The 24,447-nt window shown below is 55.3% G+C and overlaps 1 protein-coding gene across 5 annotated transcripts in view; it reads right to left on the reverse strand.

Annotated features, from left to right (window-relative positions):
* Positions 1-24,447, reverse strand: part of ASTN2 (astrotactin 2) — a 329,185-nt gene that overhangs the window by 67,198 nt on the left and 237,540 nt on the right. For all 5 annotated transcript variants that reach the window (XM_035342005.1, XM_035342004.1, XM_035342006.1 and 2 more), the window contains 2 exons: positions 18,887-19,020; positions 17,645-17,793 (listed from right to left, as the gene is read on the reverse strand). In XM_035342005.1, the coding sequence (XP_035197896.1) occupies positions 17,645-17,793; positions 18,887-19,020 (283 nt within the window). The remainder of the gene's footprint in view (positions 1-17,644; positions 17,794-18,886; positions 19,021-24,447) is intronic.

Raw genomic sequence — 24,447 nt, forward strand, 5'->3', positions numbered from 1 at the left:
CCTTCACCACCGGGCTAACAGCTCCGCAGACGGAGTCCTGGCCGTTTTCTCATCTCCTGCTGAATGCAGGGGAGGCAGAGGTCAGCAGCAGCAGATGGAGGAGCTGGTGCTGTTGGTTTGGGGATCGGGACGCAATGCCCTCTGAGCAGCTTTCCTTAAATCCTGCAGGTTGGTCAGAGGTGCCACACCTCATCAAGGAGTGGGGGCAGAAGACAACAGCGGGTCCCTGGCTCTTATCACCGCTCAATCTCCAGCCTGCACCTTTGAACACCTTCATTCTGGTCCCTGCAGCCTCCCTTCTTGATTTTCCCCTCCCACCTCCCACTGTGGCTAAGCCCCCAGCTCAGACATCACCTTGATTTTACCCCGGCGAGGCACACCGAGGGACGTCTGCCTGCCAGCCCCAAAAGGGGCTTTGTGCTGCACGGGATAATCCTGGGGGGGGGGGGGGGGGGGGGGCTGATAAAGATCTCCTCATCCCCATGGAAATTGAGCCATGTTCCTCACATACCTCTGCTAATTCAATTTTACACAGTGTGAACAGACCTGCCAAGCCTTTATTATTCTTTCTTCCCCAGAAGGTCGCTGCAGAGGGGTCTGGCGGGCAGAGGGGAGGGTGGGCGCCTGCCCCGGGTGTCCCCTGGACCCCTCGTGGGTCCCCAAGCTCGATCCCTGAGATCAGCGGCCATGCTCAGTGCTCCTCAGGCATGTTTCAGTTGCTCTCCTTTCAAAACACAGGGCTGAGGATGGAGGGGAAAAAAGTCCAAGGCAAGTATGTAATTGCTTAGAAATACCTGGGGCAGGCAGCCGTGGATTTGGGGTTTAAGTGATTGTAAGGGAGAAAAGCACTTGAGAAAAACAGAGCTGGTGCTACAAGTCCTTATGATCCTCTACACCTACTTCTGGTTTGCCATGGTGTCTGCAAGCACACCTCTGTAACACCCCGACAGACCCACTCAGAGGTCTCCTGGGAGACCAGGAGTGAGCTCGGGGAAAGCTCACTGTCAGCCTGCAAGGATCCTTCAACCCTGGATGGGCAAATACTTGCACGAGCACATGGATTTCAGAACAGCCTTGGTCTGCTGGAGCCCTAGGTCTGGTCCAGTGCCCACGGCTGATGCTGGAAAGCAGAGAAATGGACTCAAGCTACCAGAGCTGGAAAGCCCAGCCTCTACCTGCAGCTTGCGTCCTAGCCAGGGCATCACCACCCTGGACTCGGGATCTGCACGTGGTGCAGGACATGCAGGGACACAAGCTGTCCTCTGGAACAACGGGTTCTTGGTTTCTAAAGAAAACCAGATCCTGAGCCACTTCTCTCAAAAATTCTGTCCCAAACGGAACATGGATTAATGAGTTCATTTGGTGACCAAACACAACTGTTCAACCAGGCTTGGAAAAAAAAGCACACCAAGACACACAAGTGACAAGATATTTTGACTAAACTGCTACCAAGGGCGGGCAAATCTCCTCAAGCTCCAGTTTCCAGAGATGACAGAAGGAGGAGGAAATTAGAAAATGAATAAGTAAATACAGTTATTAAATAAACACACAAAAAGGAGGAAATTCAATATTTACAAGATTTTTTTTTAAGTGATAGGAAAAAATAATGAACTTTAACACAAAAATTATTGAATGCATTTTAAATTTAACTATTTTAACGTATTATTGAAGCTCTGATGTACTGTATACCTCCAAATGGCAAGGCTATGCTAAGTAGTTGCAATGCTTCCAACCTGTCCTGGCTACTCGAAATGCCAGTCAATGAGCTGAAGCGATTAAACTTTCACAATCAATGCCTTGGGCTTTTTTTCTTTCCCTCTGCCCTTTTTTTTTTTCCTAATTTTCTTGTGAGATTACCCACTAGTTTTCTTTTAAACCTGAAATTACTCTTCTCCATTCCCTACATTAGTTCCACACTGAAGCTATTTGTTTGGGATTAGTTACTCCTACCCGACTGGAGGGTGCTGGGAGGATTACCTGGAGTTTGCCGAGGGCTCTGAGGCTGGAAAGCACTATCTAAATGCTAAGTGTTACGAAGGCAGATGAGCTATTTACTGATCCCGATTGGTAATACCCCCCCTCCAATTTGGGCTCAGAAATTGAAAGAGCAGAATTCTTTTTTTGGAGAGACAAATAGTGGGAGAAGGCCAAGACGAGGTCCACAAATAAAAGAAATCCTAAACCATCACTTAAGGTCAAAAAAAGAGGGAGGGCTGGCTTTATTCCTGGCGAGAGCACGCGCCGATGATGCTGCAGGACCCGGAGCCAGGTGGACGCGGGAGGGAAAGAGAATGGCACCGGGGGCAATCGGCCCTCCTCAGTCCAATTCCAATCAATTCCCGTCATTCCTCACACAAACCTATCTGGCTCATCTGGCAACAACGCACCCCATGGCTCTTCGACAGAGAGATAGACCGAGCTCCTCTTATTGACAGAGACGAGTTTGACCAATGCGCCGTGACATTTTGCCGCGCAGTGGTATTTGATCGTTTCATCTTACTGTAGCACCTAGAGGCCCCCAGAGAGCTCAGGGTCTTGTTGTATGAGATTTTGTGCACGTAAGTACCAAGAGACAGCTCCTGCTTCAAAAACCGTCACCATCGCGGCACCACATCAGCAGACACAGATGGGGGAGATAAAAAAACAAACAACTAAACACCAATCAACCCTCGTCCCCACAAACTCACCATGGTGTTTCTGAAGGTGGAAGGGTTGAGGGGAGCACGGCCCCATTGGTTCCTCAGCACAGCACGAGCTTCAAAATTGTACCCTGCAACCAGAGCTGAACCTTCCCCGACACAGCCAGGCAAGGCCAAGTGGAGAAATGAGGGAGAAGGGCATGGGGACGTGGCAAAAAAGGGGCTGTTGACACAGCGTGAGCAAGTTTGGGGAAGAGTTTTGAGCAAACACAACGAGGGGATGGGGACAGTGCAAGGATCCTTGTTTACAAACAGGCAACAAAAGCAACAATTTAAAGTGGTGGGAAGAAACTCAGAGATAGGCAAGAGGTCAACAACAAAGCCGAAGCGATGCCCAGCGCTTTACAGTTGAACACGGGCACTGGGGTGGGATTTTCCCACCTGCTCTTGGTCAGCTTGCTGGTGCGAGCAAGGAGCCCGACCTGCCTTGGGGGGAGTGCCCTGCCCTCATCTGCCCAGGAGGATTTTCCATCGGGCGCCAAGGGCCTGGCCAGCAGAGCCTGGCTGCTCTCTGCTGGACGTTTTGGCTCGCTGGCACAATGCAGCACCGTGCCGGGTGAACCAGCAGCTGCGGGGTTTGTGCTCAGCACCACAGCCAAGGAATGATCCTGCTTGAAAGCCACAGGGAAAGGCGGCGCTCTGCTCCAGGGATGAGCTGCTCCACAAAACCAGGAGCAGGGCTGCAGGGGTGATGCACGACGTCCTGAGCAGCAAAAAGGCAGCGGTGAGCTGAGAGGAAGACTCTCAGAAGTCAAACCTGCCTGCATGGAGAACCACAACGCAATGCCCCGAGGCATTCTTGTGCTGCCACCCACGTGAGGCTGTCAGGTTGCCCTCCATCGCTGTCCCTGCTCTGTGGGGGGCTCAGGGAAGAGGCAAGCACCTCTCCAACGAGCGCTCGGAGCAGTAGGAGGGAAGGAGGATGACGATCTGGATTAGCCATGGACTAATGATGGGCTGCATGTCCAGATGTCCATCATTTTTCTCCCATTTCTTTTTCCCACTAGGCTGCCTAAGAAAAGACGTCACCTCCCCTAGCAAGCCACATCTCACTCGGTATTTCCACGCAGTGGAACTGAGCAGAAAAAAGAACATGCGAGCGCTGAGAGCATCCTCACACACAGAGCTGCCTCCCCACGGCTGGACACTGCCCTGGGGACGGGAAACCCTGGGCCACAGGCAGCGGAAGGAGAGGAGACGGCGTCCTGCAGCCCCCACGCTTCGCCCAGCAGGGACCCAGCTCCTCGCCCTTGCTCTTTTCCCCAGCCAAAACTATTCCATGAATTTGACCTTAGCTTTTGTAATAGTATGGGGGGTGACGAACGTGGCATTTTTGACGTAGCTAGTGTTTGTGGAAAATAAAACAAACGGGGGAAAAAAATAAATAAATAAGCTAACACCCAGCCTCAGAGCATGCCGTGTTTTGCTGTGGTTGGCACTTGCAGCCTGAGGTGAGGATGACACACTGGGGTGGCCTGGCAGGACACCGTGGGACGGGCTCGTCCTGGAAGGGGCATCTGCTCCCCAGGTCACCGCGGCGGTGGGGACGTTCACCTAGAAATGCTTCTGGAAGCATTCAGCGTTGGTTGGGGGGGGGGGGGGAGTAACAGCTCAGTTCAGCCTTTAATTCCTTCTGGAAGGAGTGCTGCCCAGCCTGCCTGGCTTCCCATCCCGCCTCGGGCACGTCCCCTCGCCCCGCTCTGCTGCAGTCCCCCTGGCCTCGGCTGCAGGAAGGAGCAGCCCCGACGCGCACCGTGCCCGGCACAGCGGCGCTTCCACCCCAGCCCTGCGGCACTAAGAGACCCGTGAAACCTCATGGAGGCCTCTTGGGAAGTGCTTTCTTCATTATTCATGAATGAAGATGAGAATCCTAATTGGGAAAAGGAAATCTCTCTGGAGATCAGCTGCTCCAACACGCGTTTTGCTGATTGCTCCGAAGAGCGGAGAGAAGGGGCGAGCTCCTCTCCTCCGTCTGCACGCAGAACAGCATTTGTGAGACAATTTGGTGGTCACAGAGGACTGGGTTTTATTCCTGAATTGAAAACTGGCTATTAAACATCATTTAAAGAACAAAATAAAAATAAAACAGCAATTTCTTTTTTTATTCTCTGCCTACCATCATCATTAACCTTCTTTCTGCATAATATCCCTCTGCCAAGGAACTCCATCGGAGTAATAAAATTTTAGTGCATGAACCTTATCAGTGCTCTGGAAGGGAGTATTCTTCTCGTTTCAGACAGGGAAACCAAGGCACAGGGAACTGAAACGACCTGCTCAAAGTCACACCGAACATTGTTAGCAGAGCCAGGAATAGATTCCCCGAGCGCTGAACCCCTGGGACGCCGCGCGCCCACAGGTACGCGGCTCTTACAGGCCAATTAGCTTTTATGGAAACGTTTAAGGAAACATTTCCTTTCACAGACTCTGCCTGCTAATTTACTCCCGAGCTTTGTCAGCCGCGAACGACAGCGTGTTACTGCCGGGCTGCCACGGCGCCGCTCCGAGAGCCCTTTCCCTCGCTCGAGACAAACGCACTTCCAGCGAGCAAAGATAGCTGAAAATGCAGAGCAACGCGCTGGTTAGGAGAGGGCTCGAGGAGTTTTTTTTCTGTGTGCCCATGCCTGCTAATTAAGCCTGATTGTAGAGACTTCATCAGAGCAGAGGGCTTTGCAGAAGCAGTCCCTGCTCGTGCTGCACACTGCTCGGGGCACGCTTTGCTGGTTTCCAGCACGCTGCTCGGTCCAGGTCTGCTCCGCGTGCTGGGGCAGAGCCCATTTGTCACCTCCCGGTCCCCACCTAGGTCCTGCCTTTGCAGGAGCCAGGAGAGAAGCCCAGGCAGGGCAAGAGGAGAGCAGGGCAGTGAGGACGGGTGTGAGTGAGGCACAGGAGCAAAGCACACCCTGGTTTGCTTTCCGCCTCTCGCCGCGGAGAAACAGTTAACGGGTTGCAAGGTTTCCACCCTTCCAGGCCGGAGCCTTTTCCTCCCCTTTCGAGTGCCCCCTGCCTTCCTCCTCCAGTGCCTGGGAAGCTGTGACTGCTCTACACCGCTGACACCTCGGCTGCTCTGGAAACCCATGAACTGTTTGAGAAAGGTCAGCTGGCAGCCTGCGCGGCCCCGCTCCTGCCTCCCCAGCCCAGCCGGCCTCGGGCAGTGCAGGAGCCCCCTCTGTAGGCAAAGACCCTCAGTTACCAGCAGCCCCTCCTTCTTGACATGCTTTTTTCGGCAACATCCCTTCTTGGCCACCCCAAAGCAAGCCCCCTGCCGTGGGGATAGCAGGACGGGGGGCTACGTGCCGGCCAGGTCCCTGCTCTGCCCCTCGTTAGGAGGCAGCCCCGATCCAGGCGATGCGAACCCAGGCTGGACAGCCAGCGGGACAGCAGATCTGCCATCAAAACAGGCAATTTCTTGCCAGCTTGCTGTTGGCAAAACAAAACAAGCACGCCTCCGTACGGCTTCAGGCTTCAGTGCGGCTCCTAGGTCCAGCGCTGCCCTCCTGCCAACCTCTCCGCAGCAGTCACCTCCTTTTCTCTTCTCCCTGGCCAAACCTGAGCTCCCCAATGCCGCAAGAGCACGCTCCCTGCCCGTGCTATGGGCTCCCGAGCTCCCCAGCAAAAGAAACCTCCCAGCTCCATCCCTGCTCCTGCACCTCCTCGCCCCAGCCCTGCCCAGCAGCCAGCTGAGGCTCCCCAGCATCGCCGCGGCCCCCCCAGGCCGCGCAGCTCCAGTTCAAAGTGACCCCGTTTGGTCCATTAAAACTGTGCAAAATCCCCCCGGGCGACCGCCGGGGCCAGCAGTGAATTAAGGGCAGACGCCAGACTGGAAGTAGCCAAGGCAAAATTCCTGCCTGGCTGCAAACAAGCTCCGTCCCTCCCCGAGAGGAGCCTTTCTGGGGGTGGGAGGTGAGGAGCTGAGTCGAGGGCTTCTGGCAATTGTTATCAGGCACTACTCCCGCAAAAGGGTTTGACCACAGCTTTTAAGAGAATGCGTGAATTCGCCCGTGTTTACTGCTGTGTCCTCACCAGAGTGCCTCCTCCTTGGAGATGCTCAGCCCATGCTCACCGCATCCCTTTTTATACGGCCAGTCCTTCAGCACCCCTCCTGCTTAGCCACGTACTGAGCACATTTCCCAGTAGCATCATAAGGATTTGCAAGCGTCCCCATTTTCAAATGCCTTCTAGCTGGGAGAAACACCAGCCCTTTACACAGAGCCCCAACTGCTTCCTATTGCTCACGCAGACGTGTCCCATGACAAACAGGAGGGAAAGCTAAGAAGAAAGGCTGCGAGGATCTAAAGCCAATTTGTAGGAACCCTGAAATAACTTGATTTCTGTGGTGTCCCAAGATAACTCCTGTCTGAGACATAACATCACTCACTCTCATTTGGAGAAGTTTCAGCACGCAACAAAAATATCTCAGGCTCAGTAATGAGGCAAGAAATCGTGCTTACGTAGCTGAGCAAGTAACATCACTCAACTTCCCTGTCCTTGCGGCAGAAGAAAAATGATCGGAGAATAAATTAATCCTAATAAATGTAGGATCCTGATCAGGCATATATAACCAGCCGTGCGTCTGCGGGATGAGCAATTGATGAAGTCATTGCTTCGAAGGTGCCTTGATGCAATTAGTCACTTGTAAAACACGCAGCAGAGGAGAAAATCCTGCTCCTTTTGTTAAGGAGCATGAAAATGCTCCACGCATCGCAGTGATTTATGGGCTCCAGGGCAGCAAAATTAAAGCCCACGGCAATTAGGGTTGTTCACCCAGTAACCACGGGGATGAAAGGCAGAGGGGAGAGGAGCGAGAGGATGGACAGGAGGCAGAAGGGACGGATGAAGACAAGATGCCAACGCCACGTTTCTGTGCTGTTGGTTTTTAGCAGGGATTATTTCCCCTTTGCACAAATCGTTACGGGGGAAGCAGGCTTCACATGTAAAACCGGTGCCACTGGAGATGAACCAGGCCATTAATCACGAGCATGAGTATCCGCAATTAGAGCTGCTGGGAGTCACGGGAGCAAGAGTCAAAGTCTCTAACAGGATTACGGACAGAGCTGGATTGTTTTATGGCTAATATTAGCAGATAAAGGGAACCTATTGCGTGCTGGGGGAGGTCAGCTGACGAGGGCTGGGGTGCAGGGAGGAATTTCCCACCTCCAACCCCAGTTCTGGTGTCTGCAGCACCATCTGCCCACAGATGTGGGCAGCTCCTTGCAGGGTATCCTGAAGGGAAGCACCCTTCCTGCAGCTCCTGGGGTGCAGGATGGGCCCACAGCCAAGAGCTGGATGGAGCTGGCTGACCCAGCCGCACCAAAGGGGGGTTGGTGCCGGTGCAGCTCAGCGTGTTCCCGATGAAGGCGCCAGCTGCTCGCGGCTGGAGGACGCAGGCAGATCCAAGCAGCAACCTCAGCTGGGCTGAGCACAGTGTGCCTTTTTGGCTGGCTGCAGAGCCCAGCCGTGCCCGGAGCACCCTGAGCCCCCCGCCCAGCTCACATACTGGTTCCCATCCCGGCTCCCAACAAGCCCCAGTATCAGGATGGGACTCTGCACGCAGAGGCTGGGCAGGCACCAGAAGCACTCCCCAGATCCCAGGGAGGGGAGCATGTAGCTGCCCTTCAGGTCTGGGTGCTCCTGGTGCCTCACTGTAAGCAGTTATTGCTGCCCCTCTTAGATTGTCCTTGAGGACATGCAAAGAAAGCTCCTTGGCCTAAATAAGGAGGCAACAGGCTCCTGGCTTCATCCCAGGGTGGGTTCTGAGTCTGGGCGTGCAGTGGGACACTGTCCCGAGAGTCTGGCAGAGGAAGACTCCATCAACTGCAGGCTGCAGCAGGACCTCGAGTGAAGCCAGGACACCAAGGGGAAATAGTCCCTGCAGTCACCGCATGTTGTCCCATCAGGTCCCCACCGGTGACCATCTCCCCATCCACGATCCTGGGACGCTCAGAGGGAGCTCTCGGAGAGCAGCCGGCACACACCTCCCCGGGGCTGTGCTGGGATGGAGCAGACCCCAAGGCTTCTTCAGTACCTCAGGGGAGCTCCTGCTCGCCTCGGCCCCTGGCAGGATGGGCACACTCGCCTGGGTTCGACACGCTCCATTTACCAAAAAGGCACCGAGGTTGCCTACAGGAACTGGAAACAGAACTGAAAACAGCCTGAAGCCAAGTGTAAAAATTCTGTGGCTTGAGAGGGAAAAAAAATCACAGTAAATATTAACTGTACATGAGCTTAGACCACTTCTTCTTAACTGGCTCCTCTGAACAAGACTCCACAAACAATTTCTGGCCATTACTGCTGAGTGCCTCAATCTCCCAGGCTGTACAATGAAGTCAGCGAGATTTATTGATTTCCACAGATGACACAGAGGATAAAGGAAAGCCAAGTATTATCTGTGACTGCGTGCAACCCTCTTCTCCCAGGACAGCCGTGGTGCTAGCTGCTCCGCACTCCTGCATTCAGCGTGCACACGTGTGTGCCAGAGGGCAGAAGGCAGTGGGGTCCCCCAGCCCTACCCAAACACCCCTTGGCTCGCCGGTCCCCTCAGGACGGTGTTTAGGGTTAGCACCAGGGAAACAACACATGAGCCTCTCATTAAAGGCAGCTAATTGTCCTGGCCGCACAGGACCACGGATCTCTGAGGCTGAAGTTCAGGTCTTACCAGCGGGTGCAACGTGTTTGTGTTGGTGAGGCCAGGCCCAAGGACAGCAAAGCAAGCGTGGGAGCCAGGCTGCTGCATAGGAAAAGGAGCCAACGAGGTATTTCCTACCCCAGCTTTGTCAGGGTGAGTCACCAAATCACCACGAAAAAACTCGGGGTTTCACTTCAATGGTTGTGATCAGAAGCTTCCCTCATTAAACCAGCAGCCATCCCCTGTCTGCCATCTCACTTAACGAAAGAGAAACGAGGGCTGGAAGCAGCACTGCAGCCTGGAGCCAGCTCTGTGTCAGCAGAGCTCATGTCCAGGAGCGCTCGGAGCTGCTCCCAGGGCAGCGTGCAGGGATCACCCCACACCCCAAATGGGTCTCAGCACAGGCATGGGGGATTTCCCTTTGCCAATACCACCAGGACGCTGCTTCAGTGCAGTCTTCCTAAATAGCACAGCCCTGAAACACCCGGGTACAAGCTCATCTTGCCAGCTTTGATGGGACCACATGACATCCTTCCTCACGTACATCTATCACACGGGGCAGAAGAAAGTGTGCTCTGACATGCCCACTGCAGTAAGTCACCCACTCCGGACCATTAAAAAAATAAAACCCTTCCCTCTGACAAGCTAGCAAGGAGGAAGACCTCACTGTCCAAGCAACACCAGCTCAGAAAATGAAGCTGTTCCTACCCCAGGGTTCCTCATGACACACACACACAAAAAAAGTTGTCTCTGTTTGCAAGCCCCAGCAGCAGGTCATCGCTGCCCACCCCTCTGTATTTCAAAGGGGAGGTCGTGGTCCTGTTCCATGGAGCAGCAGGATTACAGGGGAGGAAAGAGTTCAGAGGCAATCGCTCCCAGCAAAGACCAAGTCAACGTGATGCTGAGATAAGACCGCTCCTTGACCCCTCCGTCAGTGGGAACCCAGCAGGGGAATGCTGCAGAATATCCCCTCTATCCCCCATAACCCAAACTAGCCACAGCAGTATTTCCTATTTTGTCTCCATAACCTAATCTGACCCCCTCTGGGGTCTCCAGATTAATATCTGAGAAAGCTCCCAAGTCCAATCACCCAATTACGGGGAGGAAAGGTTTATCCTATCCAAACAGCGTGCGGTGTAACACAGAGCCAGCTGCCCCCTCCCTCCTGAGAGCCACATCTCGATCCCCAGCAAGCTGAACAAACTGGGAAGGGGTCACAGGGGAGACGGGGAGGGTCTCTCCCTACTCCTGTATCACACGAAACCTGCAGGAGGAGCAGCTATTTTAATTGGCAAATCCCCTGACTCGAGGCTTAATCCCTCTCCGTTTTCTGCTTAACTTCCCTCACGCCGAAGCAACACGGGGACAGAGGGAGTGCTCCCCGCCTTGAGCCACGGCTCCGCCAGAGCAGCCCGCAGCATCCTGGGGAGCGGGGAGGCAGGGGGTGGGAGGTGGTGGTCCTCAGGGCACACAGGATGGAGGGACAGAGGGCCACCAAGCACGGACCCACCTGGGTCAGATCAGACTTCACGCTGGCAGAGCAGGATCCCAGCTGAGAACAGCTGTAACACTCAGGGCACGGCTGATTTACCACCCTGGCTTCGGGGTCCCCAGAGTGCCTCCTGCACTTCAGACAGGACAGGATAGGTTGTTACGGCAGCCTTTGTACTCCTTTGATCTCTTTCCTACCTTCATTTCTTTCCAGAGAAGTGCAGAGGGATGCTATCTAACTGCCCTCATTGCATTTCGGCCTCCTGACAAAATGAACACGCACACACGGGAAGCCCCAACAGCAGCTGGAGGACTGGAAAGCAGATCCACCGCCCCATTCAGGATCTCATCTCAGGCTGTGGTTAGAGAGAACCACCCTTGAAGCCTCCAGGAAGATCCAGCCCTGGCAGGGAAGGCCGGCCGCGGTGTAGCTCAGCCCCAGACGGGAGCCCTGTGCACGTAGCAGCGCTCACACCCAACTTTCCGCCCCGAGCAGGGTCGCGTTGCATCCGCCGTGCCCCACATTTTCCAACTCTCTCTGGGCTGCGTGGCCAAGCACCAGCTCTGTAGATGCAGACCGAGTTTCCCTCCAAATCCCAGTCACAATTTATTGACTAGACAGGCTTTTCTAATCAATGAAGGCTCCCACGTAAAGGTTCTGCTGACGCGCTCGCATGCCACGAGCAGTCCAGCCGCGTTAGCTGCCTTCTCTCCTGATGCTTTCTGACAGGGCGGATTTGTGGCCTTGACTTTTCCAGATCAGGAGAAACTTTATCCGAGGGGATAAAATTACAGACCTTAAAAAAATAAAATAAAATAACCATGCCTGGCCTCATTAACTGCCATTTAAGAAGTTCAGAGGCCTCTCTGCTAGAAGGGAGCATCTCCAGCTGCCTGGAGCCGCGAGGCAGAGGTGGCTCCGAGCGCAGAGCCCTTGGCAAGCTCCAAGCCCTCGGCACCATCCAGGCTGCTCCGTCCTCTGGGGCCAGCCCCAGCTCCCCACCTACGAAGGGATTTGGGAGAAAACGAAGATAGTGCCCGGCTCTGTCCAAAAGGTGTCTGGGCAGATAAAAATAGAAGCCTGGAACAACCGTATGGAAATGTGAATTAATGAAATGCTTCAGCAACTGACTCAACTCTAATTGAGAGCTGAGAGCCCTCCACCTCCCTTCTGCTTTCCAGGATACAAAAATGACACTGGTAGGTGGAAATAACTGCAGCTGTCCCAGTGGGAGAGAAGTCAGTGCTTCACAGCGAGCGTAATGGCCAAAATTAAGCACTTGCTTGGTGTTATTACACAACACAGCCCAGGAAGCAGCTTCCAAAAACTTGACCTTCTCTTCAAAGGCTTCTTTTTGAATCAACTTTCCTGTTGTTAACAAGTGAAGTGGATTCAGTGCTCGAGTAAGGTCCTCTGGGCGTTGAAAACAGCTTCACCCGTGTGCTGCTTACAGAGGTGGTGGCGGCACAAGGAGCCCCGGCTGCTGCTTTTCCACCGCCGGCACCCGAGGGAGCCAGTCCTCACCTCAGGGCCGATACCACCGGCCAAACACCCCCCGCTCAAACCCATGGAGGTACACCACAGGGGTCGACAAGGAGCCAGCAGGTACAGACAGAGGAGATCGGTGGTGGATCACCAGCTCCTGGCTGCCATCAGGCCTTTTTTCTCCACTGATGCTCCAAGTCCCTTCTGAACACAAGCCAAATGCACAGATGCCCCCGGGAAGGCTGCAGAAGACGTGCTCTCCTGAAAACAGACATCGGGGCTTCTTTTTCAAGCCTCAGCTCTGATCCACCAGCCTCAGAGCCGGCGTCCCCTGGGCCTACTTATAAACAAAAATTCATCTGCAAACGTGGCACCTACATCAGTGTAGAGCGCTTTGCCTCCGAAGGACTTCACAGCGGCAGTCAGCATCACCCACACGAGGTCATTAACATCTCAACAGCAACTGGTGTAAAGACTCCAGCCCTAATACCCTCCACGCTTTGTTGGCATTAATTAAAACTCTGGATGTTCACGTAGCTACCGACCTCAAACTCCTACAGCCTTTGAAGTGCAATGTCCCCTCTGCTGTGCCCAGACCACTTGGAAATAGGCTCTACAGAGTATTTTAAGGAGGTAGCTTGGTTTAAGGAGCGCACCGGCTCCTTCCTGACAGGCACAGTACTTGTTCTGGCCAAATCATTTTTTCTCCCCTTCTTCCAGTCTGTGGCTACTTTTCACACGCCTAGCAGCACAGCTTGCACACAAGGGGGGTGTGGAAGCGTTCCACAGCCGGCTCTGTACGGCCCCGGCCACGTCAGAAGGATGCTCTGAGAGCACAGCAAACAGTTTTAAATAAGACGCTCCAGCCTCTATTCGGAAACTTGCAAGCGTACAAAGCACTGAACCTGCTGGTTTGACCTATTTCACTTTCTTTTATAGGAGATGTGGATTCAGAGACTCCCCTGCAGAACAGCGGCGTGCTGGAGAAGCCTGCAATGGTGACACGCAGGGTTATATAGCCGTTCCCTCAGCTCCTGCAAGTTATGCCTCCTAGCCTGTTCCCCTGGCACTCTGCAGCTCGCCCGGTGGCTCTCCCCCATGCCACAGCCCTGCTGCACGTGGCCAGGTCGTGCTGGTGTAACAGGCAGCCCCTACGCAACCCAAACAGCCCAAGGCTGCGTTCCCCTGCTCCAAGGACTACGCAACCTCCAACAAGTGCATCCGGCAGCCTGCGCTTCTCTTCCCCTCCTTTCTTGGAGGGCTACGAGCTGTTCTGGATGAAGGCTCGCTCTTCTTACGACTGCAATCAGTGCTGAGCAGAAGAGACCCGGGAGCAGCCAGCATCCCCTCACATCATGAGAAATAAAGCTTGGAGGTCTCTGCTGGGATTTGTCCTTCTGGGACGTGGCAGCTCATGGCCAACAGCAGCACCGCTGCATAAAAGCAAACGAGTGGCATATTCTGCAGGATGCTCTTCCCCAGCTAACGCCCCTCCACATCCCCAGCTATGGGCATACACCACGCTGCAGAAGTGGCACCACTGGAAGGACGGAGGCAATCACAGAACCACAGAATGTCCCGGGTTGGAAGGGACCCACCTTCCAAAGGGAAGGGATCACTGAGTCCAACTGCTGCCACCACACAGGTCTACCCAAAAACTCAGACCATATGACTAAGAGCACAATTAATTGCAGCATAAGAGCCCTCACAGAACTGAAGACACTGGGCTACGACACTTCATTTCTCAGTGTTTTCCCCATTCTACCCACTCAGATGCTGGAACAAGCAGGAGATGGCTCCGTGCCCAAGGAACGTGACCCCTCAACACTGAGGGTCTAGTGCTGAGCTCAATTCACTGCCCAGCTCCCAGGACCTCAGACAAGTTATTTATCTGCTTCTTGGGCTTCCCCATCCTCTACCAAGGGTGGGAGAACCCCTTCCTACCTCAGAAGCTCACAAGGTGCTGTGGTGGGCACCTCCCCGGGCCCCTCCATGACATCCAGGGACTGCCCACAGGGCAGCCTGCTCCTGCTGCTGGAGGAGGGCGGCTTTCCTTCCGAGGGAAGGGGGGAAATGGTGAGAGATGGAGCGAGCCACCCTGGCTGGAGGACGCAGCGCCCCACACACAAGTACATTTTACGTGGCCAGGTTCAGCTCTTGCTGGGAACCTTCAAAGTGAGGCCACCACAATGAGCATTGTTATGGGGGACATACCCCATGTCCCTCATCTGATAGGGGCAGGGACACGGCCTGGCTATGGCAGCCAGGCCAGAGAAATAAAAAGCACTTTGCACGGTGGTCACGTTATCCCCTCGGCCCTCCCCCTCATCCCCTTTGGAGCTTCTTAACTTCAGAAACCTTCCTCCAGAGGAGTGTTGGAGTGACAGAAAACATTTTCCAAGCCTAATATCAGTTCCAGATGTTCACAGCCATTTCAGTTTGTACCTCACCCTGTAAAACACATTTCTCTCTCCCTCTCTCAAGTGCAGCGCCTGCTTCGTCCATGACATAATGCGCTGGCGGCCCGGCCGCGCACACACACACGCGCCTGCGCCCTCTTCAAGAGCCTCATGTTCAAACAAAGAGCATCACTCAACTACAAAGCCATCACACACATGGAGTTATGAGTAATTTCCACAAGTTTTAATAAACAGTTTGGGATGTAATTGCTCTGTCTTCTCCGCTGGCTCCCGAGCAGAGAGACGCTCTCTCCCCACGCGGTGGTGTTGAAAGCGTGGTTTGTTTCGCACACAAGTTCACCTCGGGAACTGCTCCTATTAGCATCAGATGGGCCAAGGGCTGTGCACGTCCAAGCACCAGTAAGAAGCCTCTTTATAATCCACATCCAGCCGGGGGGCAGCAGACCCACACGGGCTCCCGGCTGCTTCTGCCCCATCCCAGGAGCAGGGGACGCGCGTTCAACCAGCCCCCAGCCTCGCTCCTGACTCAGCTCCAAGAAGAAAAGGAGCAGATATTTTGTGGCTCAAGGGAAAGGTTTCATCCCCCAGTTGCAAAGCAAGGGGGAGGCCAAGGAGTTTCGCAAGTCTGAGAGCCTGGAAGGTTTTTGCAGGGGGCAGAAGGCAGGGGCCAGGTACCAGCCAGAAGTGAAGCTTGCCACAGGGCTGAAGAGCCCAGCCAGTGCCACGGATCACAGTAAGAGATGGTTACAACTGTAATAAAAGGTCACAGCCATAAAAAAATCTACGTGATTGAACTCAAGAGATCCAAGGGATGAAGAGCAGCAGTCTCAAGAGCCTTCACACCTGGCAAGATCCTCCCAGTCCAGCACTGCCAATGTTCTGCAACTACCCAGGGAGCACCTCCAGCAGTGGGAGCAACCCGCTCCTACCTGCCCCCGGCCACAGGACTGGTGGGGAAGGAAGACCTGGCAACATCCATTACAACCTGCAGATCTCCCTTCCTGCAGCCCCCTTCTAGGGTTGACCTCATTTCAACTTCTCTGTGCGTGCTGCTCGGATGGGATGGAGCCATGCTGCAGCGTGTTGGGTGGGCGATGGTGGGGAGGGAGTCCCCACGCTGGGTTTTGGGTCAGGGTGAAGCAGCACGGTACCACGCAAAGCCTCTGAGAGCTGTCGCAGCCAGCAGCTCGGCAAACCTACGCAAGGTACTCGCAAGAGTCAAGTCATCTGGAATCAGGGGCCTGTAGGGTAAGAAAGGAATGAAGGAAGGAATGTTGTTTGGTTATAAACAGCATAGAAAAAAAGGAGAGGCCTAGGATTGGCTTTTCTGTTTAATTGTTAATGAGGTCATTCTGTCCTGAACAGTCCCCCAGAGCAGGTAGAGGGGAGGGCAGCTCCTCACAATGAATTCAATTGCCTAACACATGGCAGTCATAAAAAGAAAATAATAATAATAATCTGTGTTTCACTACTCTGGCTGCCAGGCAGAGCTCCAGCCACTTCAAAGGAGCAACCCCGTGTTTCCCCGGTCTGGCCTCACCTGACCGACGTGTGAGCAATCTGGAATCCCCATCCCAAACACGGCACTTCGGTGGCTTGTTTTCCTTCCCCATGATTGGAGCGTGCCCCTCCAAGATAAAGAGCAAGCCTTCTTCCACACTTCACCGAGGAATAAAGAAAGTGGAAACACAGCCCTGGCAAGAAGGTGCTGGAGGAAGTTTCTGCAGGGTGGGACTGATGTAGGAGCAAGGAAGCAGAGCTCCTGCTTGTGGGGGGCTCCGCCAACACCTGGGGTCTCTGAAGATGTGGGAAAAGTCCAGCTCTTACAGAACAGAAGCTTGCATCTGACGGTAAAAGCAGCCACAGCAGCACCAGCCCTGTCCCCAATTTCAGCCATGTCCATGCCTGGCCACACACGCCGTGCCACAAGCTGACCAAGCCCCACCTTTAAACAAGGGAGGTTTTTAATCACCCCGTCCACAAGCCCTCACAATGCCTCGCTCCAGCTGCGGGTGGAAACCTTCTCCTGCAGCCCCCCCAGCCAGAGATGTGGTACTGCCAGCACCTGGGGCCCTTTGCAGAAGGCAGGTCTCAGCGTCAGCCAGCACCAGGCTGCCTCCGGCATCTCCCGCGAGCTGCTTTAATGAGCTAAACCCAAAGTCCTTGAGCAGAAAGCAGCAGGAGGTCTTGCCTGGCTTTCTAAGCAGCAGTAGCATCACGCAAGGCATCCAGTGATGTTTTCTGAAATAAATCATTGATTCGCTCAAATCCAGCTCCGTCCTTCGCACCCCTCCGCCCTGCCCAGCAGCTCCTGCAGCACGGCTTGAATTGCTGACAAAGCCTTCGCAGGGCACAGAGCGCTCAGCCCAAGCCTGAGCTGAAAACCGAGCTCCAGCTTAGGGAAGGTTCAGGTTCCCCTGGAGAAGTTACGTGCTGCTTAAGTGATCCCTCTAAACATTGCAGGCTTCAGACTGCCTCGCTGGCTGTGCAAGGTAACTCCAAGTGTCCTTCTAACCGCTGGCACACAATCCCTGCTTGGTGGAACAGACCTGTGCAGCCCTTGGCTGCTGTGTGCTGACCTTCCCCCTGCACCTACCGCCTTGAAGCATTTCAGGCTGATGCATCAGTCATTTCAAGTCATTTCACTCAAGAGCTTCAGCTCACAGCTCTCCTACCCAGGAGAGGCAAATCTCTTCCTTCCGCCACGCTGTATTTTTGTTTTTCCCCTTCCCCTCCTATACCCATCTCCACAGAAGCCTTCAGAAACCTCTCCTGGAGCTGTCAACACCACACCTAACGCCTCGGCTCTTTACGCCTTTCTGTACAGAAGCAGCAGCTCCGAGGACACCCATCAGGGCTCAGCACCACGCACACCGCTGCACGCGCTCCGGAGCGCACGGAGCCGTCCGGCCGCAGCGCCACCCACCTGTGTAGAGGTCGGTGTCCGTGTACTCGTCCACCTTCTTGTGGTGCAGGACGTAGTCGGAAACCTTGGTCCCGATGGCAGGCTGCACGTCCAGCCACTCCAGAGACACCACGGTGCTGGAGGGCTCCACGTTGGGGGACAGCCGCAGGCTGGGCAGGAGGAAACCAAGGAACGCGTCAGCTCCCTTCCCGGGGGTTCCCTCTCCCAGCAGCACAAGCCCCGAATTCTCACCGTCACACCCAGGGACGTGCACACAGACCATGGGGACAGGGGGGTGAAGGGAGAACAGGTAGGTAGGCACAAAAGAAAAGCTGCCAGCCGCGTACAGCCTCTTGGGGTGGAGTGTTCTTACCTCCCGGCTCCTACAAGAGCCTTGTGCAACCCCAGATGTCCTGTCTGCAGGAGGGTTCATCTCCGGGGAGAGCTGCCGGAGCTCAGCAGCTCCACAGGGAACCAAGGGCCAGCTGCCCAGGAGCAAGAGAACAGGGGAGGACCCAGCCTAACCTCCACGTAGCTCTGTGGGGCTGAGCCTACACAAAGGGAGGGTCTGGGCTGTCCTGGGAGCGAGCAAAGAAGGGGCAGGTGTGGCTGTGAGCTTACCCAGCTGCAAACTAGCAAGCCTCTGATGGGCGTGAGCAAAAGGAAAACCAGGGCAGCTGTGCACAGAGTGCTGCGGGGATCTGAGTGGGGTACGGGGTCAGGCAGAGCAGCTTTGGGCTGCTGGCCGTGCTAGCACGGAGGTGCTGCCCTGCACGGGGCTGAGCAGCAACACAACGCAACACAGGGCTACGGAGCGTCTGGCTCCACACGTACAAGCGTGTTTGTTGAGCTCGGGATAGGAAAAGACTCCCCTCTGAGGATGTTGGCTCGCTAAGGTGTTCTGCTCCTCGTGGCTCACTGGAGCCAGTCTTCCTGCTTTCTCAGCTAATTCCCCATCACTTTGCTCCTTATTTGCTCTCGCTCTGACAAGCCGCAGTGAATGGCGCCGTAATTCCATTTCTTTCAGCATTTGAAATCCCGTTCTACGAGCCCTGCTAATCGGGTGATGAAAATCTGGAAGGAAACCTTCCAGGGGCCACAGCCGGAGCCAGGATATCCTAAAGGCATCACTCAGGCAGCGAGGCGCCCTGGCCCGCAGCCCTGGGCTCAGCGGTGCAGGGCAGGAGGTGCCCGGGGGCTGAGCCACGTCCCACGGGACCGGGGCCGGCGCTGGGGACCGCGGGGGCTGGTGGGGATACGTACATGGGCTGCGGGAGGGGGCTGCAGTTCGGCAGTCCGTTCTCGTCGAAGGCGTTGAGGTCGCACCTGCACCAGTCTTCGATCACGTCGCCTTTCCCCGAGCACCAGTAGGAGCTCATCAGGGCGCCCTTGAAAGCCTGCCGTGAGAACACAAAGCGTGAATGTGCGTGGTGAGGATGCAGGAAAGGCAGCCAGAAGCTTGGTCGTGCGCTGCTGAGCGCCGTGCGCACACAACACGGGCTTTGGGAAATGCTGGGGGAGCTTGGGGTCCTCCCTGCCCTGCCACCAGCTCTCTGCGTGGCCCCAGGTGAGCCCTTCCACCTCCCTGGGCTTTAGCTCCCTCATAACAGCGATTGGGGTTGGGGTTCTCGGGGTGCTGCTGTGGGGCGGGGATGGGAGGTGTCGGCACGATGCACAGGGGGCTCTTGTGTTGGAGGACCGAGCTGCCCCAGACACAAACACAAGCCCCTTGGTGACACAGGACATCACCTCTGGGGGCCTTTCAATGCTGTAGCAGTGAAATTTTCCACATGTCCATGCGCTTCTGACCCCATGCAGCAACCCCACAACACAGAGCACTTCCATCGCAGGTGGCGTTGCTCATGCTGCCTCCTGCGAGCAAACCGGTGCTTTATTCACTCGCATAAGGAATATTCACAAGAAAAAAATGCAGAACCAGCAAAACCAACCCCACCAGGTGCCTGTGGGTGCTCTCCAGCTGGAAGCCTCCCCTCTGCAGGCTGCCCTCAGCCTGCCCGGAGCTCCCGTAAAGCAAACTGACCCCCCAAAGCGGCGCCCACCCGCTGCCATCCGGGGCTGAACCTCTTGCACCGAGCTCCCCAGTCTGACCCCACAGAGCCTCCAGCTTGGGACGGGGTCCCCGTGGTCCAGGACAGTGCACCCCTCACCCCAGAAGCTGCTCGGCTCAGATCGAGTGGTTTTATGGTGGCTTCTCCTGCTCCCCTTTGCCTGCCCCATGGGCATGGAAGCGAGCGTCTCTTCCCACACGCAAACCCAGCCAGAGCTAAAACCACCTCCGCTAGAAAACCCACCCCACCACCCGCTGTAACAAACCTCTTTGTGATGCCTTTAACCTTTTGGCACGCGCATTTCGGGGCCGGGCTGCCTTCCCAGACCCTCCTTCGCGCCCGGCAGCGCTGCGGGAGCCGCAGCCTGCGGATGCCTGGCCCCGGCGATACCGCCCGCGCCGCCGGGTCGCACCCTGCAGATAAAGCGTGCCCTTTGGGGGGACAGGGACAGCTCCGGGGGATGTGGCATTTAGCAGAGAACTGTAGGAAAAGCGCCGTCCTGGGGACGTTTATGAAAGGAGAAGGTATAAATAGAGCCTGACGTCAGGGCTGCTATTGTTTGGGGTTGTGTCGCTTTCCCCAAACGCACCGGCACCTTCAGCACGGCGCCTGCCTCTGCCATACCTCTGCTCCCAGACATTTACGGAGCGGGACTGTTCCCGAAGGGGGAAAAAACATTGAGAGAGAGAAAATGTGATGTTATTTTACTTCCTTCTTTAGGACGTAATTAAAGCACTGGGCTGGAAAGGGCATCACAAAGTAATGGGAAGCGTGGAAGACAGAAGGGAACCTGTCTGGCACTCAGCTAGATGGGTGTGGGTGCGTGTCCACAGAGATTGCTGGGTCTGTGCAGGACAGAAACAAAAAGAGGGCCACAGGAGCGGCCCCTGGGCTCCCTCGGGGGCTGCAGAAGGCACCGAAGCCCCATAACACCGGGTGGATGCAGGCAGCAGGCGGCGGCCGTGCTGCCTCAGTGAGTTCGAGCGCTCTGTGCACACAGCAGGCAGTGGTGACAAATAACTAGGTCATCTGAAAAAAAATACAGGATGACAAAGAGACCGGGCAGCGGATGCTCCGCAAATAAGGGTCTGAAGGACAGGTGCAGGGACGGCTCCTCTCCTGCGCCCAGCCCAGAGCCTCGACCCTCCCCAGGGGCAATATGGGGGTGTCAGAAGGGACCCTGTGGGGACGCCCGGGGGAACGTGTCCCAGCCCATGTGTCCCCCGTGCCTCTGCCTGCTCCCTCTGCCCTGCCCCATCCCCATCACCCACACAGACACGCACTGTGCCACCTCCTCTGTCCCCATGAGCTCTAAGCCTGCAGCACCTTGTCCCCCTGCCTGCTCACAGCAGCACCCTGGCACCCTGCACTGTCACACCGGTGACACCGCTCGGCTGTCACCACAACCCCGCCGCTCAGCACGCTCCCTCCCTGGCCACAAACCCCCTGCACAACACGGGGAAGAAATCCCACCCACCCCATCCCTGCCCTTTTGCCAAATCCAAGAGTCAATCCTTCCTTTCTGGGTGTATTTTTTTTTCCATGCTAAGTGCAACGCTGGATGAGCAATCCCCTCCGCTGCGCCTGCCCGGCCTTACCCACGTTGTAATTAGATCCTGCAGGTACACAGCCGCCATCTGCCTTGTGTCAGCCTTCGCGCAAACGAGGTTAGCTAATCGATGCGGCCTTCAATTGCACTCATTAGGGCGAGCGCCCCTCCATGCAGTAACAGGGTTACGGCGGGCTGCAGCCTCCCATTTCCCGACCCTCGCTGACGGAGGAGCAGCCGGCTGGCACACGCTGGTGCTCAGCCTCCCCCGGTGCTCAGCAGGATGCCCGGCCTGGCGTTTTCCAGGTTTTCCTGCCTACAAGGACGGGGAAGTGGCAGGAGCAAGCTGAGGGGGGAAATAGGTAAGACCGTGCAGAAAGGGGCTCCTTGTGCATGGGGCTCTTGCTCACCGCTGCGTTAGGAGGCTCTGTGCCCTCCGTAGGGACGCCTGCCTGCCCCCTGGGGATGCTCGCTGGTCCACAGAAACTCCAGGCACAAATGAAGGGTCTCAGGGAGCTTTGGGAGCTCTATCCGTAGTCCTCCCAGCCCTGAAGCCAGGTGTTCAGACCAAGCCCATGCTTCTTTCCATGAACTCCCCATAATCTCGTCCAGGAGCTCGGTGGCAGAGGATGACCAAGGGCAATGGACAACGGACGTAGGGAAGGTGCTGAGAGCTGTCCCGCGGGCAGCTGCAGCCTCAGGAGAGCTGCGACCAGCACATGCAGACACCTCCATCCAAGAGCATCCCCCAGGGCATCTCCTGCCCTCCCTGGCACCTCGCTCAGCAGTGTGCAGCCTCTTGTGCCTCCAGGAGGCAGCAGGCACAGTTACGAGCCCCTCTCCGACACCTCCAGCTCTGCAGCGGATGCTTGGCCGTGGCGGCCACACCAAGGCAGGGAGCTGTGCAAAGCCACCAGGCTCTGCAAGGGCCGGGGGCTCCCCGGGACCGGCTCTGCCCCCTGGCAGCGCTGTCCCTGCTCTGCCAGCCGCTCCCCAGCATCTCAACGCCCCTCTGTGCCCTAAGGCAATTTTGTCTTTCATTTAAAAGTATCCAAATTGTATTGTTTGCCTGTGAGTCAGCCCATTTAGTTTATGTCCTTCAGTGCCAGAGGGGAAATTTATGAGATGAGAAACTGGCTCAAAACGTTTATTTTCTAGATGACGAGTCATGCCATTAGATATATAGCATTATGAATCATAGGAACAGCATCTAATTTGCTCTTAAAGGTATAATAGGCCTGACTCCCCACACCCATGCGCACGCATATATTGGATTGATAGTTCCCCCACAGGATGGCTAGTTCATTTGCTTTGACACCAGCAAGACTTACAGGACCATAAAGTCCCATCTTACCATAAGTTAAGCCTATTCATAAAAAAATATTAGGCAATGAATGATCAGCTAAGCACATTTATCCTACACTCGATTGCATATGGATCTATCTCCTGTTGTTATTTGTGCTCCGGGGGAGGCCATTTGGCCCCGTTTTATAGCTCAGACGCTCTGCAACGAACAGAGAACATTTCCTTTGTCCTCTGTTAGACCTAGCTGATGGAGGGAGAAGCAGCAAGTTATTTCTGACCGTGGGCTTGCTGTTGACATCCCCAGAGAGAAAGAATTATAGGACACGAGGAACATTGCAGATCAGCGTTTGCAGGACTCAGCGTGCAGCACGGAGGCTGCTGTTTCCAGATGGGGCACTGGGAAGGGTGTGTGCTGGGTGCTTATCTCTCTTTGCACATCTGGTCTTCTCCATGGCTGGTAGGGATGTGAAAATCTGCCCCAAGTGCTGCTTTATGTCTACGTTTCTTTATGGGTGGAATGCACACCTCAGTTTCTGCTAAAATTAAAAAGGGAATTCAGGGAGATGATGGAAAACAAACAAACAACACACAAACAAGCAGGTAGGCTGGAGGTCGATACCCTAGATGAACCAGAAGCCGCTGATTCGGTACGCTGTGGTTTGTGCACTGGTTTCCTGATCACTTTCATTTGAAGTTTCTCATTGAGTTTCTCTTTTCTCACTGATGACCGCAGCTCCCCGGCGCTGCCATGCTCCGTGCAGCCCGTAGATAACAGCAATGCTGCCTATTCATCAAGGGAAAGAAGAGCATGGGATGCAGGATCAAGCAGGCATTTACAGCCTGGCCGGGATGTTATCTCCACGATAGGGTGGCTGGAAGAGAAGCTTTCCATGCCCTTACAGTGAGGCTCAGTGCGGCTCACAGGAGATAAACGCTGCTCCTCTTTAGTCTAGACATCTCTGGGAGGAGGAAAACAAACAGAAAGGAGAAGGAAAATGAAGGATTTCCCAGGCCAGAGACTCTTTCCAGGATCACGCAGTTCGCGTCTGAAAGTCTGCTCCAGGTTCACAGCAAAGGAGGATGAAGTTTCCCTGCTGCTGCTGGCAGGTGATCTCATCTGCTGCTGCTCACACCCTGCCTGCCTCCGGCTGCTGTCCTGGGGGAGCAGCATCACCAGCACTTCATCCCGGGAAGGCTCTTCAGCGGTCTGCTGGAAAGGTCAGGGTGCTGGAAGGGACCCAGGGTGGGCAGCATCCTGGTTTCTGTTATTTATGAGAAGCGAGGGAGCAGCAGAGGACACTGTAAAACCTGGCAGCAGGGGAAAATGAGAGCCTTCGCGGGACAGGGAGCGTCCCGGCCCAGGGAGCCGGCTCCGCTTTCACACCTTGGCTCCACAGCTCCCCACCGGGTGGTTACAATGCCTCCATTCTTCCCCCGGCTAACGCGAGTCGGATGTGGGCTGGGGCTGCATCGGGATGCACAAGTGCTGGGCTTTGGCATGAGGAGGAGGACAGCCAATTAACAGATATTAAAATAAAGCAAAAACAAACCAAAAAGCCCAGACCCAAACAACAACAACAACAAATCTCACCTCGACAATACAAACATTGTCCCCGTTCACCCTGGCTCCCTTTCAGTTTTTGGCAGTGGAAAAAGAAATCACTGGCACCAGCTCCCTGCGCCTTCAGAGGCTGCTCCAGAACAGACACGGGGAGGGACAACGCTCTGCGTGCGGCGCTGAGGCTGGGCTCCTTTCCCCCTGCTCTGCCCTCCAGGGGCCACATCCCCAAGGCCACACGACAGGGACACACAGAGAGCTTCTTGCCCAGGTGCTGGAGAGCCCCAGTACAAGTCTTGTCCGCACAAATCAGGGTGGGCCCCCCCTCACCCTGAGCAGTGAG

Source organism: Oxyura jamaicensis, chromosome 17 (assembly GCF_011077185.1).
Source record: "Oxyura jamaicensis isolate SHBP4307 breed ruddy duck chromosome 17, BPBGC_Ojam_1.0, whole genome shotgun sequence".
Taxonomy (NCBI): Eukaryota; Metazoa; Chordata; class Aves; order Anseriformes; family Anatidae; genus Oxyura; species Oxyura jamaicensis.